At 43.6% G+C, this 20136-nt stretch overlaps 1 protein-coding gene across 5 annotated transcripts in view; it reads right to left on the reverse strand.

Annotated features, from left to right (window-relative positions):
* Window positions 1–20136, reverse strand: part of LOC128701013 (transmembrane protein 184C) — a 67646-nt gene that overhangs the window by 42909 nt on the left and 4601 nt on the right. For all 5 annotated transcript variants that reach the window (XR_011391039.1, XR_011391038.1, XR_011391041.1 and 2 more), the window contains exons 2-4: window positions 8242–8413; window positions 6355–6497; window positions 513–549 (exon numbers count right to left, since the gene is read on the reverse strand). Coding sequence is in view for 1 of the 5 variants with exons in the window: in XM_070079964.1 (XP_069936065.1) it covers window positions 513–549; window positions 6355–6497; window positions 8242–8361 (300 nt within the window). In the remaining 4 variants the exon portion in view is untranslated. The remainder of the gene's footprint in view (window positions 1–512; window positions 550–6354; window positions 6498–8241; window positions 8414–20136) is intronic.

A 20136-nucleotide genomic window follows, 5' to 3' on the forward strand; every position in this document is an offset into this window, starting at 1 on the left:
TTAGGCAACTTTATTCCGAATAAAGTTGCCTAAATGTTGCCTATGTGTCTTATCTACCAACTTGTCGGTATTGTATACCATTTGATAATCACATCGGACTGAGGAAGTCACTGGCTGGCAAAATCTTTCCTCATTTATCAACAAAATTTTCCTCATTTATCAACAAAATCTTTCCTCATTTATCATGTTGGTTTATAAATCAGTTATTCACACTAATTAGTATACAAGAAAAAACTCACTTTTATGGTAGAGTGGAACCTTGGGGTACGAATACCTCCGAACTTGAACAATTACGTAAGTGTATTTTTGTAAGTGCTTCTGTACGTGTATTTTTGGGGGTCAGAAACAGATTAATCTAACTTGCATTATTCCTTATGGGAACAAATTCGTTAGGTATTGGCGCTCGAACAGCCGTCTGTAACAAATTAAGTTCGTAACTCAAGGTAGCACTGTATATTTCTTTGCCAGCTAGAGGGCATTAGTATCAACTTGTAACTAAGAGAATAACTTACAGCATTGAGAGCGTACACAGGAACCATCCACAGGACTCTGAAACAAACAATATACTATATTAAATTATTATTATAAGCACGGGGGAGCGCTAAACCCGTAGGATTATACAGCACATGTGGGGGGGGGGGATGGAAAGTATTCAGGCTCAATTCAGGGAACCAGAGCATAGATCCAATTCCCTAGATCAAGAGCCCCTCACCATCATCAAGGAACCTCCCTTGAGGGAAAACATATTAAATATATAAGGCTCGAAACTGGGCCTTTGTTTGTAAGCCTAAAATGTTCATGCTACTGAGCTGCCAGACACAGCACAGTATGTATAATGTTCACCTAGCAGTAAATAGGTACCTAGCTGACTTTCTTACATCTGCTGCTTAGGTTCACCTAGCAGTAAATAGGTACCTAGTTGACTTACTTACACCTGCTGCTTAGGTTCACCTAGCAGTAAATAGGTACCTAGCTGACTTTCTTACATCTGCTGCTTAGGTTCACCTAGCAGTAAATAGGTACCTAGTTGACTTTCTTACACCTGCTGCTTAGGTTCAGTTAGCAGTAATTAAGTAACTAATATATGAAGGTAAGACTGCAACAAGAGTTGTGTCATGACATCATCATCATCAGGGAAACTGACATCACTGGGAAGCGCTCAACCTGTGGGGGGTAACACAACACCTGGGGAAGGGATGGTAATCACATTTAATCCAAGAAAAGAGAGGATATCTTCACTTCCCTGGATCAAGAGCCCTGCACTAACATCGAGACATCCACCTAGAAAGTCACACGAGGAAAAACATTAACTAGTGAAAATAATAAAATTTATTCTGCATTTTTAAGAAAAATGTTTAGTTAGAATTTTTACTTTCAAATTTATATTTATTCTGTTATTATTATTATCATTATTATTATTATTATCATTATTATTATTATTATCATTATCATTGAAGAAGATAATGAGATGTTTATCACAGCTCCCTCTCAGGACCTCTCATTATGATTAATTCAATTATTTTCTGTAACACATCGACCGCTTCCCACCGAGGTGGGTGACCCAAAAATGAAAAAACGCTTTCATCATTATTCAGTCCATCACTGTCTTGCCGGAGGTATGCTGATACTACACTTCAAAACAGCAAATATCCCCATACATTCTTCAGAGTACAGACACTGTGCTTCACACCTTCACTTTATTTTTTAACACATCGACCGTCTCCCACCGAGGCAGTGACCCAAAAAAGGCAATTTTTTTTTTACGTCTAGTAATTCATACAGGAGAAGGTGTTACTAGCACCTAGCTGCCGGCACTTTAGTCGCCTCTTACAACACACACGGCTCTTACAACACACACGGCTCTTACAACACACACGGCTCTTACAACACACACGGCTCTTACAACACACACGGCTCTTACAACACACATGGCTCTTACAACACACACGGCTCTTACAACACACACGGCTCTTACAACACACACGGCTCTTACAACACACACGGCTCTTACAACACACATGGCTCTTACAACACACATGGCTCTTACAACACACACGGCTCTTACAACACACATGGCTCTTACAACACACACGGCTCTTACAACACACATGGCTCTTACAACACACACGGCTCTTACAACACACACGGCTCTTACAACACACACGGCTCTTACAACACACATGGCTCTTACAACACACACGGCTCTTACAACACACATGGCTCTTACAACACACATGGCTCTTACAACACACACGGCTCTTACAACACACACGGCTCTTACAACACACACGGCTCTTACAACACACACGGCTCTTACAACACACACGGCTCTTACAACACACACGGCTCTTACAACACACACGGCTCTTACAACACACACGGCTCTTACAACACACATGGCTCTTACAACACACACGGCTCTTACAACACACACGGCTCTTACAACACACACGGCTCTTACAACACACACGGCTCTTACAACACACACGGCTCTTACAACACACACGGCTCTTACAACACACACGGCTCTTACAACACACACGGCTCTTACAACACACACGGCTCTTACAACACACATGGCTCTTACAACACACATGGCTCTTACAACACACATGGCTCTTACAACACACACGGCTCTTACAACACACACGGCTCTTACAACACACACGGCTCTTACAACACACATGGCTCTTACAACACACATGGCTCTTACAACACACACGGCTCTTACAACACACATGGCTCTTACAACACACACGGCTCTTACAACACACACGGCTCTTACAACACACATGGCTCTTACAACACACATGGCTCTTACAACACACATGGCTCTTACAACACACATGGCTCTTACAACACACATGGCTCTTACAACACACACGGCTCTTACAACACACACGGCTCTTACAACACACACGGCTCTTACAACACACACGGCTCTTACAACACACATGCCTCTTACAACACACATGGCTCTTACAACACACATGGCTCTTACAACACACACGGCTCTTACAACACACATGGCTCTTACAACACACACGGCTCTTACAACACACATGGCTCTTACAACACACATGGCTCTTACAACACACATGGCTCTTACAACACACACGGCTCTTACAACACACATGGCTCTTACAACACACACGGCTCTTACAACACACATGGCTCTTACAACACACACGGCTCTTACAACACACACGGCTCTTACAACACACATGGCTCTTACAACACACATGGCTCTTACAACACACATGGCTCTTACAACACACATGGCTCTTACAACACACATGGCTCTTACAACACACACGGCTCTTACAACACACACGGCTCTTACAACACACACGGCTCTTACAACACACACGGCTCTTACAACACACATGGCTCTTACAACACACATGGCTCTTACAACACACACGGCTCTTACAACACACACGGCTCTTACAACACACAATGCTCTTACAACACACACGGCTCTTACAACACACACGGCTCTTACAACACACACGGCTCTTACAACACACACGGCTCTTACAACACACACGGCTCTTACAACACACACGGCTCTTACAACACACACGGCTCTTACAACACACATGGCTCTTACAACACACATGGCTCTTACAACACACATGGCTCTTACAACACACACGGCTCTTACAACACACATGGCTCTTACAACACACATGGCTCTTACAACACACATGGCTCTTACAACACACACGGCTCTTACAACACACATGGCTCTTACAACACACATGGCTCTTACAACACACATGGCTCTTACAACACACATGGCTCTTACAACACACATGGCTCTTACAACACACACGGCTCTTACAACACACACGGCTCTTACAACACACACGGCTCTTACAACACACACGGCTCTTACAACACACATGGCTCTTACAACACACAAGGCTCTTACAACACACACGGCTCTTACAACACACACGGCTCTTACAACACACACGGCTCTTACAACACACACGGCTCTTACAACACACATGGCTCTTACAACACACACGGCTCTTACAACACACACGGCTCTTACAACACACACGGCTCTTACAACACACACGGCTCTTACAACACACATGGCTCTTACAACACACATGGCTCTTACAACACACATGGCTCTTACAACACACACGGCTCTTACAACACACACGGCTCTTACAACACACACGGCTCTTACAACACACACGGCTCTTACAACACACACGGCTCTTACAACACACACGGCTCTTACAACACACAATGCTCTTACAACACACACGGCTCTTACAACACACACGGCTCTTACAACACACATGGCTCTTACAACACACACGGCTCTTACAACACACACGGCTCTTACAACACACACGGCTCTTACAACACACACGGCTCTTACAACACACATGGCTCTTACAACACACATGGCTCTTACAACACACATGGCTCTTACAACACACACGGCTCTTACAACACACATGGCTCTTACAACACACATGGCTCTTACAACACACATGGCTCTTACAACACACACGGCTCTTACAACACACATGGCTCTTACAACACACATGGCTCTTACAACACACATGGCTCTTACAACACACATGGCTCTTACAACACACATGGCTCTTACAACACACACGGCTCTTACAACACACACGGCTCTTACAACACACACGGCTCTTACAACACACATGGCTCTTACAACACACATGGCTCTTACAACACACAAGGCTCTTACAACACACACGGCTCTTACAACACACACGGCTCTTACAACACACACGGCTCTTACAACACACACGGCTCTTACAACACACACGGCTCTTACAACACACATGGCTCTTACAACACACATGGCTCTTACAACACACATGGCTCTTACAACACACACGGCTCTTACAACACACATGGCTCTTACAACACACATGGCTCTTACAACACACATGGCTCTTACAACACACACGGCTCTTACAACACACATGGCTCTTACAACACACATGGCTCTTACAACACACATGGCTCTTACAACACACATGGCTCTTACAACACACATGGCTCTTACAACACACACGGCTCTTACAACACACACGGCTCTTACAACACACATGGCTCTTACAACACACATGGCTCTTACAACACACATGGCTTTTACAACACACATAGCTCTTACAACACACAATGCTCTTACAACACACAATGCTCTTACAACACACATGGCTTTTACAACACACATGGCTCTTACAACACACATAGCTCTTACAACACACAATGCTCTTACAACACACATGGCTCTTACAACACACATGGCTCTTACAACACACACGACTCTTACAACACACACGACTCTTACAACACACACGGCTCTTACAACACACACGACTCTTACAACACACACAGCTCTTACAACACACATGGCTCTTACAACACACACAGCTCTTACAACACACACGACTCTTACAACACACACAGCTCTTACAACACACATGGCTCTTACAACACACACAGCTCTTACAACACACACGACTCTTACAACACACACAGCTCTTACAACACACACGGCTCTTACAACACACACGACTCTTACAACACACACGACTCTTACAACACACACGACTCTTACAACACACACGACTCTTACAACACACACGGCTCTTACAACACACACGGCTCTTACAACACACACGGCTCTTACAACACACACGGCTCTTACAACACACACGCCTCTTACAACACACACGACTCTTACAACACACACGGCTCTTACAACACACACTGCTCTTACAACACACACGGCTCTTACAACACACACGGCTCTTACAACACACACGACTCTTACAACACACACGGCTCTTACAACACACACGACTCTTACAACACACACGGCTCTTACAACACACACGGCTCTTACAACACACACGACTCTTACAACACACACGGCTCTTACAACACACACGACTCTTACAACACACACGACTCTTACAACACACACGACTCTTACAACACACACGACTCTTACAACACACACGGCTCTTACAACACACACTGCTCTTACAACACACACGGCTCTTACAACACACACGGCTCTTACAACACACACGACTCTTACAACACACACGGCTCTTACAACACACACGACTCTTACAACACACACGGCTCTTACAACACACATGGCTCTTACAACACACACGACTCTTACAACACACACGGCTCTTACAACACACATGACTCTTACAACACACACGGCTCTTACAACACACACGACTTACAAAGGAAGGAGTCTTCTACACTTCCCCACAGAGATAATTCACTTATAAAAATAAAATATAAGTGTAATATATAACAGACCTGATAATGTGTTTCTGTAATTTGGGTTTAGTATAGTTGATGAGATGTTGAACAATTTCCCACAGTGTTATCGGGATGGCCATGAAGACGAAGATGCCGCCAATCAACCAGGCGATAGTGAACCCATCAATCCCTTGTAAAATCTGTCAGTGATAAATACACCTCTACATATCTTTATACCTTTGCAGCGATTACAATATTAACCCTTAAACTATCCAAACGTAGATCTACGTTCACTCCGAACGTAGATCTACGTTCACTCGTGTAGCGCTCTGAATGTAGATCTACATTCACTCGTGTAGCACTCTGAACGTAGATCTACGTTCACTCGTGAAGCACTCCGAACGTAGATCTATGTTCACTCGTGAAGCACTCCGAACGTAGATCTACGTTCACTCATGTAGCGCTCCGAATGTAGATCTACGTTCACTCGTGTAGCACTCCGAACGTAGATCTACGTTTTATTTTACATTTGAAGGCATGTACAATAAAATATAGATCTACGTTCGGAGCGCTACGTGAGTGAACGTAGATCTACGTTCGGAGCGCTACGTGAGTGAACGTAGATCTACACTTGTACAGTTTAAGGGTTAAATAAATATACATTAAATAATACATACCATGATATAATAAAGATGTATATTTATAAATACTTTATTTAATAAAGAGGAAGCACACATTATACATCCAGGTTTTACTTAATTGCCATTAAATACAAGAAAATGAAACAAGGATAATAATCTTTGACAAAATAATCCAGAGGTACCAGGGGCTGTAGCTCAGGGACCTCCTCCAGCTGGAGGGCTTCCAGGGGTTGCAGCTCAGGGACCTCCTCCAGCTGGAGGGCTTCCAGGGGCTGTAGCCCTGGGGCCTCCTCCAGCTGGAGGGCTTCCAGGGGCTGTAGCCCAGAGGCCTTCCCCGGCTGGAGGGCTTCCAGAAGTTGTAACCCAGGGGCCTCCTCCAGCTGGAGGGCCTCCAGAGGTTGTAGTCCATGGGCCTCTGCCAGCTGGAGGGCTTCCAAGGGCTGCAGCCCCTGGAAAATATCACTGGAGGCCCCTCACAATACTGTAGCCAGGGTTCTGACAGTAGAGTAGCCCAGGGTCCTCACAGTACTGTAGCCCAGAGTACTCACAGTACTGTAGCCCAGGGGCCTGACAGTGTAGGCCAGGGTCTTGACAGTACTGTAGCCCAGGGGCCTGACAGTGTAGGCCAGGGTCTTGACAGTACTGTAGCCCAGGGGCCTGACAGTAGTGTAGCCCAGGGTCCTGACAGTAGAGTAGCCCAGGGGCCCCTCACTGTGCTGTATCCCAGGGGGCTGACAGTACTGTAGCCCAGGGGCCTGAAAGTAGTGTAACCCAGGGGCCCTCACAGTACTGTAGCCCAGGAGCCTACAAAATCTTAATCCAGCTCTGGTCTTGTATTACATTACCTTTACAGCAGAGTACCTAAGTGCTTATTTTATCAATATTTAGCATTATTCTGATAAACCAGAAACTCGAACAACCCCTATTAGTCCATTACACAGAGGGTTTACTGTACCTATAAAGTCAAAGCTTAACGGATGACTTGAAATGCCCCGGCATTATAGTGGACTTTTTTAGATTTTACCACTGAAGTGGCTAGTTTTTTGTGCACACCATATCCATCCTGTGGACGGTAGCACAAGAGCGTATGGATACACAAAAGACCTAGGAACTAGGCCCCAAAAGGATTAACAGGTGTACATTTGGATTTATATGTACATAATTACAGCTGGCTTTCTTTGCACTTAGCAAATCAAAATTGTAATCACACGTTGTAAACACTGCAAGGAAATAAAACGTTTACCTTTAACAATAAACATTAAGTGGAAGGGTAACAAGGTACATACATGTATCAGACACGTACCAGTGTGTATATGAGATAGGGAACGAAGCCTAAAATAATGCCACCGTATAGAACGAAGACCAGTGGTCTGATCCAGAGGCGCCATTGTGAACATAGAACGCGGCACCTCTCGCCACACATCTTCGATTCAGCGTCTCAGATTTATCAGTAAAAGCAGCCAAAAATTTCCATCCTGTTGAGAATTATGGGAATTAAGTTTGCAGAACCAAAAAACAAATATGTACAGTGGAACCCCCGGATTTCAGCTGTAATCCATTCTAGAAGGTCGGCTTAAATCCGAAAAGGCAAAAAAAACGAAGTAATATATCCCATAAGAATTAATGTAAGTACAATTAATCCGTTCCAGACACCCAAAAATATTAACAAAAAATACATTTTTTAAAGATTAATTATAGTTTTACATACACAAAACAATAACTAAATAAAATAAATAAATGAACATTTAAATCACTATTACAAACCTTCACTGAAGACTTTTGTTGTGTAAGACAGAGAGGAGGAGAGTGGCAGCACTGATTACTGTTTATGTAAGACAGAGAGGAGGAGAGTGGCACCACTGATTACTGTTTATGTAAGACAGAGAGGAGGAGAGTGGCACCACTGATTACTGTTTATGTAAGACAGAGAGGAGGAGAGTGGCACCACTGATTACTGTTTATGTAAGACAGAGAGGAGGAGAGTGGCACCACTGATTACTGTTTATGTAAGACAGAGAGGAGGAGAGTGGCACCACTGATTACTGTTTATGTAAGACAGAGAGGAGGAGAGTGGCACCACTGATTACTGTTTATGTAAGACAGAGAGGAGGAGAGTGGCACCACTGATTACTGTTTATGTAAGACAGAGAGGAGGAGAGTGGCAGCACTGATTATGTAAGACAGAGAGGAGGAGAGTGGCAGCACTGATTACTGTTTATGTAAGACAGAGAGGAGGAGAGTGGCAGCACTGATTACTGTTTATGTAAGACAGAGAGGAGGAGAGTGGCAGCACTGATTACTGTTCAGAAGGGGAATCCCCCTTCATAAAGACTTTAGGTATCAAAGTCCTCTCTGGGGTTACTTTCCTTCTTTGTCTTCTACTGGCACTAGCACCAACTTGAGAGTCACTGCACACCTGTTGAACAAAAGAAAACTGCCCAGAGAGCTCTGTTTCTGGCAGTTCTTTAAGATTTGCCTGAAGTGGGACAAGGTTTTTGTCACTGAACATGTTGCAGACATGGCTTGCAACAGGTTTGTTAGGGTGATATTTCTCCACAAAACTTTGCAACTCACTCCACTTTGCACAAATGTCCTTAATCACTGAAGAAGACACCTTCTTCCATCTCTCTTCCTCCTCCTCTGAAACAATTTCCTCAGCTGTGGTCTGTGCTGTTCCAGTTGAAGGTGTTGCAGCTCTTCAGTGGTTAGCTCTTCCCTGTGGTCCTCCACCAACTCTTCCACATCCTCACCACTCACATCTAACCCCATCGACTTTCCAAAAGACACAACAGATTCCACAACAGGTGTAGGGTCGACAGGGTCAGCCTCAAACCCTTCAAAATCCTTCTCTTGGACACAATCTGGCCACAATTTTCTCCAAGAAGAGGTCATCGTCCTGGAAGTCACTCCCTCCCAAGGCTTATGCAATTGAGGATATTGAAGTGATTCCTCCAGAACTCTCTTAGGGTCAAGTCAGTGTCTGAGGTCACATCTAAGCACCTTTGAAACACTGCTTTGGTGTAAAGTTTTTTGAAGTTTGAAATGACCTGCTGGTCCATGGGCTGGATGAGAGGAGTGGTATTAGGGGGCAAGAACTTCACTGTAATGAAACTAAATTCTTCCAACAATTGGTCTTCCAAGTCTGGAGGATGAGCAGGAGCAGTGTCCAGTACCAGGAGGCACTGGAGTGTCAATTGATTTTCCAGGAGGTATTTCTTCACACTCGGACCAAACACCTAACTGACCCACTCAATCAAAATTTGCCTCGTGACTCATGCCTTATTGTTAGCCTTCCACATCACACACAATTTACTTTTGATGACGTTGTTTTTCTTGAACACTCAGGGATTATCAGAGTGATACACCATTAAAGGCTTCACTTTGAAATCCCCTCTAGCATTACCATAGAACAAAAGAGTTAGCCTATCCTTCATAGGCTTGTGTCCTGTGTGATACAGGTCCTCTTTGGCACTTTCTTCCAAAAGAGGCCTGTTTTGTCACAATTGAAGACTTGTTGGAGGAGGAATCCTTCAGCCTCTATGTACTCCTTGAATTCATCAATGAATTCTTCGGCTCCATATTTGTCTGAATTTGCAGCCTTGCCATGCCTTATCACACTGTGTATGCTACTTCGCTTCTTGAATTTGTCGAACCAGCCTCTGCTGGCCTTAAATTCACTAACAGCAGCACTCGTTCCAGGCATTTTCTTTGCAAGATCCGCATCCAACTGCCTCGTCTTTTCCCAAATTATCGCCTCCAAAACACTATCTCCCGCTAACTGTTTTTTGTTGATCCACACCAACAACAACTTCTCAACATCTTTGATTATTGGTGATCTTTGTTTGGTTAGCACGTTTATACCTTTCACAACATTACCTTCCTTGATTTCTACTTTCTTTTCCAGGATGGAAGTGACTGTTGATTTGTTTTCGCGTACATCCCGGCAAGTTTGAGCACTCGAACACCACTCTCATACTCTGCTACAATTTCTTAAATTCCATCATGTTTCTCACATTCTTTACCAAAGGAACTTTCTTTGGGCCCATGGTTGCTTATTTCACAGTCGCACTCAATCAATAACCACAAAAAACAGTGGCTTATAGCGAAATGTTTGGATGAATGAGCAGAAGTTTCCTAGAGACACGACCAGACTGACTCATGAACGTGGCAGAGCGGCGGGTGGACACGTCTAATACAGACAATCTCCGAAATGATGGCCAAAAAAGGGATAGAATTTTGACCAAAAAAGCGGCTGAAATCCGAATTGGCTAATAACCAGAACGGCCAATAACCGAGGGTCCACTGTATGTATGTGTGTGTGTGTGTGTGTGTATATATATATATATATATATATATATATATATATATATATACAGTGGACCCCCGCTTAACGATCACCTCCAAATGCGACCAATTATGTAAGTGTATTTATGTAAGTGCGTTTGTACGTGTATGTTTGGGGGTCTGAAATGGACTAATCTACTTCACAATATTCCTTATGGGAAAAAATTCGTTCAGTACTGGCACCTGAACATACTTCTGGAGTGAAAAAAGTTCGTTAACCGGGGGTCCACTGTATATATATATATATATATATATATATATATATATATATATACAGTGGACCCCCGCATAGCGAACTTAATCCGTGCAAGAGGGCTGGTCGTTATGCGAAATGTTCGCTATGCGAATTAATTTTCCCCATAAGAAATAATGGAAATAAAATTAATCCGTGCAAGACACCCAAAAGTATGAAAAAAAAAATTTTTTACCACAAAAAAATGTTAATTTTAGTACACACAAACTGAAAAAGGCATGCACAATTACATGACACTTACTTTTATTGAAGATCTGGTGATGATTGATGGGATGGGAGGAGGGGAGAGCATTATCTTCTTACTGTTTAGAAGGGGAATCCCCTTCCATTAGGACTTGAGGTAGCAAGTCCTTTTCTGGGGTTACTTCCCTTCTTCTTTTAATGCCACTAGGACCAGCTTGAGAGTCACTGGACCTCTGTCGCACAACAAATCTGTCCATAGAGCTCTGTACCTCCCGTTCCTTCAAGACTTTCCTAAAATGGGCCATAACATTGTCATTGAAATAGTCACCAGCACGGCTTGCAACAGCTGTGTCAGGGTGATTTTCATCCATAAAGGTTTGCAGTTCAACCCACTGTGCACACATTTCCTTAATTTTTGAAGTAGGCACAATGGATTCCACAACTGGCATAGGCTTCTCAGGGTTAGCCCCAAACCCTTCAAAATCTTTCTTAATTTCCATACTAATTCTCACCCTTTTTACCACAGGGTTGGCACTAGAAGCTTTCTTGGGGCCCATGGTCACTTATTTTCCAGAAACAGCACCGAAAACACTGTAATAATACGAAATATTCCGAGTGTATGCTTGAATGTTACCGCGGAGGCTAGCTGGTAAACAATGGGACGGGCGGCACATGTGAGGCTGGCTGAGGGCCCACATTGGACGCGTCTCGGACGAAGTTCGCTGAGCGGGTTTTTGTCTACTATGCGGGGCAAAATTTCAGCGAACAAAGCGTTCGCTATGCGGATTGTTCGCTATGCAAGGCGTTCGCTATGCGGGGGTCCACTGTATATATATATATATATATATATATATATGTCGTGCCGAATATGTAAAACTGGTCAATTAGCAAGAACTCATTTAAAATTACGTCCTTTCTGAAATTTTCTTTTATACGTTTAAAGATATATATTTTTCATTTATGTAAAAGTAAAAAATTTTAATTTTGCACCAAAAGAATCTTAGAAAACTTACCTAACCTTATTATAACAAGAGCAATTTATTTTAGCCTAACCCAACTAAATATATTTTAGATTTGTTTACAATAATTTAATACCAAACAAACAAAGAAAAATATATTCTTTTCGTTAGGTTCAGAATGTTTTTGGCAAAATTATTGCATACACAAATTTTTGCTTGTCTTATACGGCAAGATGAACGTTGCTGTTTAAGCCGAGATCGCAAGTTCTGCCTCTTTGGCACGATATATATATATATATATATATATATATATACATATATATATATATATATATATATATATATACATATATATATATATATATATATATATAAATATATATATATATATACATATATATATATATATATATACATACAGTGGTCCCCCGCTTTTCATAGTTCCCGGCAATCGCAAATTTCGCCAATCATCGGGGTATTTTCGTATAAACATGGACTCGCTTTTCATAGGTTGACTCGCGAGTCGTAGTTCGTCCGGGACGCGTACCCACGGCGTGAGCCGGGGCGGCAGCCAGTCTGGCATTGTTTACCAGTGAGAGAAGGTCCCCCTCACGTGCTCCAGCGAAATATTTCATAATATTCCATTTATTTTAGTGCTTGCAAGTACTAAATAAGCTACCATGGCTCCAAAGAAAGCTCCTAGTGCCAAGCCTGTGGTAAAGAAGGTGAGAAATACGATTGAATTTAAGAAAACCATCATTGAACATTATGAAAGTGGTACAAGTGTGGCCGAACTGTCCAGGATGTATAAGAAACCCTACACAACCATATGTTCCATAGTGGCCAAGAAAAAGGAAATAAAGGACGCTGTTGTTGCAAAGGGGGTAACTATGCTGACAAAAATGAGATCACCAGTACTGGAAGAAGTTGAGAAGTTATTATTGGTGTGGATAAATGAGAAACAATTAGCAGGAGATACTCTTATGACTTCGATTATTTGTGAAAAGGCTAGGCAGTTGCATGAAGATTTGGTAAAGAAATTGCCTGCAAATAGTGGTGAAGTGAGTGAATTTAAGGCCAGCAAAGGCTGGTTTGAGAGATTTAAGAACCGTACTGGCATACACAGTGTGGTAAGGCATGGTGAGGCTGCCAGTTCGGACCACAAGGCGGCTGAAAAATATGTGCATGAATTCCAGGAGTACATAGAGGCTGAAGGACTGAAACCTGAACAAGTGTTCAATTGTGACGAAACAGGCCTCTTTTGGAAGAAAATGCCAAAGAGGACCTTCATTACACAAGGGGAAAAGTCAATGCCAGGACACAAGCCTATGAAAGACAGGCTGACGCTAATGTTCTGTGCTAATGCTAGTGGGGATTTCAAAGTGAAGCCATTACTAGTGTACCATTCTGAAAATCCCAGAGTGTTCAGGAAAAACAATGTTATGAAGAGTAAATTGTGTGTGTTTTGGAAATCTAATAGTAAGGCATGGGTCACGAGGGAAATTTTTGTCGAGTGGTTCAATGAAGTGTTTGGCCCTAGTGTGAAGGAGTATCTCCTGGAAAAGAAATTGGATCTCAAGTGCCTGCTAGTAATGGACAATGCACCTGCTCATCCTCCAAACTTGGATGACCTAATTTTCGAGGAGTTTGGGTTCATCACAGTAAAGTTCTTGCCCCCGAATACCACACCTCTCCTCCAGCCCATGGACCAGCAGGTCATTGCAAACTTTAAAAAACTCTACACAAAAGCAATGTTTCACAGGTGCTTGACTGTGACCACAGACACTCACTTGACCCTAAGGGAATTTTGGAGAGAACACTTCAGCATCCTCCACTGCATAACCCTTATAGGTATGGCTTGGGAGGGAGTGACTACCAGGACTTTGAACTCTGCCTGGAGAAAATTGTGGCCAGATTGTGTCGACAAGAGGGATTTTGAAGGGTTTGGGACTGACCCTAATGAGCGTATGTCTGTTGTAAAATCAATTGTGGCACTGGAGAGTTCCATGGGGTTGGATGTGAGTTTGGAGGATGTGGAAGAATTGGTGGAAGACCACAACGAAGAGCTCACCACTGAGGAGCTGCAAGAGCTTCAGCAGGAAGAGCAACAGATCGCAGCTCAGAATCTTGCTGCAGAGGAGGAGGAAGAGAGATGGAAGAAGGTGCCTTCTTCAGAAATTAAAGAGATTTTTACTATGTGGGGTAAGATGGAAAGCTTTATGGAGAAACATCACCCTAACAAGGTTGTTGCAAGCCATGTTGGCAACATGTACAGTGACAAAGTCTTGGGTCATTTTAGGGAAGTGTTAAAGAGACGCCAGAAACAGAGCTCTCTCCACAGTTATTTTGCGAGACAGGACTCCAGTGACTCTCAAGATGGTCCTAGTGGCATTAACCCTTTGACTGTCGTGGCCGTATATATATGTCTTATGAGGTACCGTGTTTGACGTATATATACTCATAAATTCTAGCGGCTTCAAATCAAGCAGGAGAAAGCTGGTAGGCCCACATGTGAGAGAATGGGTCTGTGTGGTCAGTGTGCACCATATAAAAAAAATCCTGGAGCACGCAGTGCATAATGAGAAAAAAAACTCTGACCGTTTTTTTAATTAAAATGCCGAATTTGTGGTCTATTATCGTATAGTATTTATGGTTGTATTCTCGTTTTCTTTGTCTCATTTGATAGAATGGAAAACACATTATAGAAATAGAGGTGATTTTGATTGATTTTACTATAAAAAGAACCTAGAAATGGGGCTCAAAGTACGGGAAATGTTTGATTTTTGCCAATGTTCGAAAGTAAACAAATGATGTCATTGTCCAATAAATGTCCAACTAGCCATTCTAATATACAGTCATGAATGGGTTGATGTTATTTATACAATTATTACAGTATTGCAGTAGTCTGCATAATAGTAACTCTTCTATTTTTTGTTTGAATAAAAATTCAAAATAGAAAGCAAGAGTAATATCAGAGGGGCCTGGAGACATGACTGATGAACAAAGAAAGTGTTATTTTAGAGCCAGGAATGTCTGCATTGTTCATTCTGGACCTTATTTTGAAATTGTCATATTTTTTAGTTTTCGTGAAATTGGCCAAATTGCAAATTTCTGACCACATTATTAGGTAGTTGAAATCGGTAAATGGGCAGTTTCTTGTACTCAATCGATAGAAAAAATGGAGTTCTAAAGAAATAGCTATGAGTTTGGGCGACTGGAACAATGGAATTAGCCGAAAATAGGGCTCAAAGTGGGCGAAATCGCCGATTTGTAAACAGCGCCGAGGTCGCTAACTTCGCGAGAGCATAATTCCGTCAGTTTTCCATCAAATTTCGTTTTTTTGGTGTCATTACAATCGTGAAAAGATTCTCTATCATTTCATAAGAAAATATAATTTTTTTTTTTTAATTTTGCGACACCAGGAGACACCTCAGGATTGGGGGTTGCGACAGTCAAAGGGTTAAGAAACAGAGAAGAGAAGCAACCCCAGAAAAGCAATTGGTACCTGAGGTGTTGATGGAAGGGGATTCCCCTTCCAAACTATAAACAATCCACTCTCTCTCCTCCTCCAGTCTCTCATACACTAAGAAGAATCTCCAATAAAGGTAAGTGTTATGCTGTTAATGTTTCATTCATCATTTCCCATTGTATTGTTTATGTACTACATGCATATTTCATGTTAAAATTTTTTTGTTTTAATACTTATGGGTGTCAGGAACGGATTAATTGTATTTACATTATTTCTTATGGGGAAAATTGATTCGTAAATCGTAAATTTCGTTTATAGTAACGGCTCCAGGAACGGATTAATTACGAAAAACGAGGGACCACTGTATATACATGTATATATATAAACACTAATATTTTATATGATAATTATTCTGGTATAAATATAACAATAATTTACATGATAATTATAATAATTTAATAACAATATTAACTCTTAAATGGTCCAAACGTACATATATGTTTTTTTTTCAACATCTGAAAGTATGTAAAAAAATGTAGATCTTCTTTTGTTGCTACGAATTTGAACGTCGATCTGTTTGGTCCGTTTAAGTGTTAAGATGATCCTGTGTATCAGAACTCTGCACTATGAGGATAGACTGAGGCCCTGACTCTGTACTATGAGGATAGACTGAGGCCCTGACTCTGTACTATGAGGATAGACTGAGGCCCTGACTCAGTACTATGAGGATAGACTGAGGCCCTGACTCTGTACTATGAGGATAGACTGAGGCCCTGACTCTGTACTATGAGGATAGACTGAGGCCCTGACTCTGTACTATGAGGATAGACTGAGGCCCTGACTCTGTACTATGAGGATAGACTGAGGCCCTGACTCTGTACTATGAGGATAGACTGAGGCCCTGACTCTGCACTATGAGGATAGACTGAGGCCCTGACTCTGCACTATGAGGATAGACTGAGGCCCTGACTCTGTACTATGAGGATAGACTGAGGCCCTGACTCTGCACTATGAGGATAGACTGAGGCCCTGACTCTGCACTATGAGGATAGACTGAGGCCCTGACTCTGTACTATGAGGATAGTCTGAGGCCCTGACTCTGCACTATGAGGATAGACTGAGGCCCTGACTCTGTACTATGAGGATAGTCTGAGGCCCTGACTCTGTACTATGAGGATAGACTGAGGCCCTGACTCTGTACTATGAGGATAGACTGAGGCCCTGACTCTGCACTATGAGGATAGACTGAGGCCCTGACTCTGCACTATGAGGATAGACTGAGGCCCTGACTCTGTACTATGAGGATAGACTGAGGCCCTGACTCTGCACTATGAGGATAGACTGAGGCCCTGACTCTGTACTATGAGGATAGTCTGAGGCCCTGACTCTGTACTATGAGGATAGACTGAGGCCCTGACTCTGCACTATGAGGATAGACTGAGGCCCTGACTCTGTACTATGAGGATAGACTGAGGCCCTGACTCTGTACTATGAGGATAGACTGAGGCCCTGACTCTGTACTATGAGGATAGACTGAGGCCCTGACTCTGTACTATGAGGATAGACTGAGGCCCTGACTCTGCACTATGAGGATAGACTGAGGCCCTGACTCTGTACTATGAGGATAGACTGAGGCCCTGACTCTGTACTATGAGGATAGACTGAGGCCCTGACTCTGTACTATGAGGATAGACTGAGGCCCTGACTCTGTACTATGAGGATAGACTGAGGCCCTGACTCTGTACTATGAGGATAGACTGAGGCCCTGACTCTGTACTATGAGGATAGACTGAGGCCCTGACTCTGCACTATGAGGATAGACTGAGGCCCTGACTCTGTACTATGAGGATAGACTGAGGCCCTGACTCTGTACTATGAGGATAGTCTGAGGCCCTGACTCTGCACTATGAGGATAGACTGAGGCCCTGACTCTGTACTATGAGGATAGACTGAGGCCCTGACTCTGTACTATGAGGATAGACTGAGGCCCTGACTCTGTACTATGAGGATAGACTGAGGCCCTGACTCTGTACTATGAGGATAGACTGAGGCCCTGACTCTGTACTATGAGGATAGACTGAGGCCCTGACTCTGCACTATGAGGATAGACTGAGGCCCTGACTCTGTACTATGAGGATAGACTGAGGCCCTGACTCTGTACTATGAGGATAGACTGAGGCCCTGACTCTGTACTATGAGGATAGACTGAGGCCCTGACTCTGTACTATGAGGATAGACTGAGGCCCTGACTCTGTACTATGAGGATAGACTGAGGCCCTGACTCTGTACTATGAGGATAGACTGAGGCCCTGACTCTGCACTATGAGGATAGACTGAGGCCCTGACTCTGCACTATGAGGATAGACTGAGGCCCTGACTCTGCACTATGAGGATAGACTGAGGCCCTGACTCTGTACTATGAGGATAGACTGAGGCCCTGACTCTGCACTATGAGGATAGACTGAGGCCCTGACTCTGTACTATGAGGATAGTCTGAGGCCCTGACTCTGTACTATGAGGATAGACTGAGGCCCTGACTCTGTACTATGAGGATAGTCTGAGGCCCTGACTCTGTACTATGAGGATAGTCTGAGGCCCTGACTCTGTACTATGAGGATAGACTGAGGCCCTGACTCTGTACTATGAGGATAGTCTGAGGCCCTGACTCTGTACTATGAGGATAGACTGAGGCCCTGACTCTGTACTATGAGGATAGTCTGAGGCCCTGACTCTGATGAGATAGTCTGAGGCCCTGACTCTGTACTATGAGGATAGTCTGAGGCCCTGACTCTGTACTATGAGGATAGTCTGAGGCCCTGACTCTGTACTATGAGGATAGTACTATGAGATAGTCTGAGGCCCTGACTCTGTACTATGAGGATAGTCTGAGGCCCTGACTCTGTACTATGAGGATAGACTGAGGCCCTGACTCTGTACTATGAGGATAGTCTGAGGCCCTGACTCTGTACTATGAGGATAGTCTGAGGCCCTGACTCTGTACTATGAGGATAGACTGAGGCCCTGACTCTGTACTATGAGGATAGTCTGAGGCCCTGACTCTGTACTATGAGGATAGTCTGAGGCCCTGACTCTGTACTATGAGGATAGTTTGAGGCCCTGACTCTGTACTATGAGGATAGTCTGAGGCCCTGACTCTGTACTATGAGGATAGTCTGAGGCCCTGACTCTGTACTATGAGGATAGACTGAGGCCCTGACTCTGTACTATGAGGATAGTCTGAGGCCCTGACTCTGTACTATGAGGATAGACTGAGGCCCTGACTCTGTACTATGAGGATAGTCTGAGGCCCTGACTCTGCACTATGAGGATAGTCTGAGGCCCTGACTCTGTACTATGAGGATAGTCTGAGGCCCTGACTCTGTACTATGAGGATAGTCTGAGGCCCTGACTCTGCACTATGAGGATAGACTGAGGCCCTGACTCTGCACTATGAGGATAGACTGAGGCCCTGACTCTGCACTATGAGGATAGACTGAGGCCCTGACTCTGTACTATGAGGATAGACTGAGGCCCTGACTCTGCACTATGAGGATAGACTGAGGCCCTGACTCTGCACTATGAGGATAGACTGAGGCCCTGACTCTGCACTATGAGGATAGACTGAGGCCCTGACTCTGTACTATGAGGATAGACTGAGGCCCTGACTCTGCACTATGAGGATAGACTGAGGCCCTGACTCTGCACTATGAGGATAGACTGAGGCCCTGACTCTGCACTATGAGGATAGACTGAGGCCCTGACTCTGTACTATGAGGATAGACTGAGGCCCTGACTCTGCACTATGAGGATAGACTGTGGCCCTGACTCTGTACTATGAGGATAGACTGAGGCCCTGACTCTGTACTATGAGGATAGACTGAGGCCCTGACTCTGTACTACGAGGATAGACTGAGGCCCTGACTCTGTACTATGAGGATAGACTGAGGCCCTGACTCTGTACTATGAGGATAGACTGAGGCCCTGACTCTG

Source organism: Cherax quadricarinatus, unplaced genomic scaffold (genome assembly GCF_038502225.1).
Source record: "Cherax quadricarinatus isolate ZL_2023a unplaced genomic scaffold, ASM3850222v1 Contig58, whole genome shotgun sequence".
In the NCBI taxonomy this organism is placed as follows: domain Eukaryota; kingdom Metazoa; phylum Arthropoda; class Malacostraca; order Decapoda; family Parastacidae; genus Cherax; species Cherax quadricarinatus.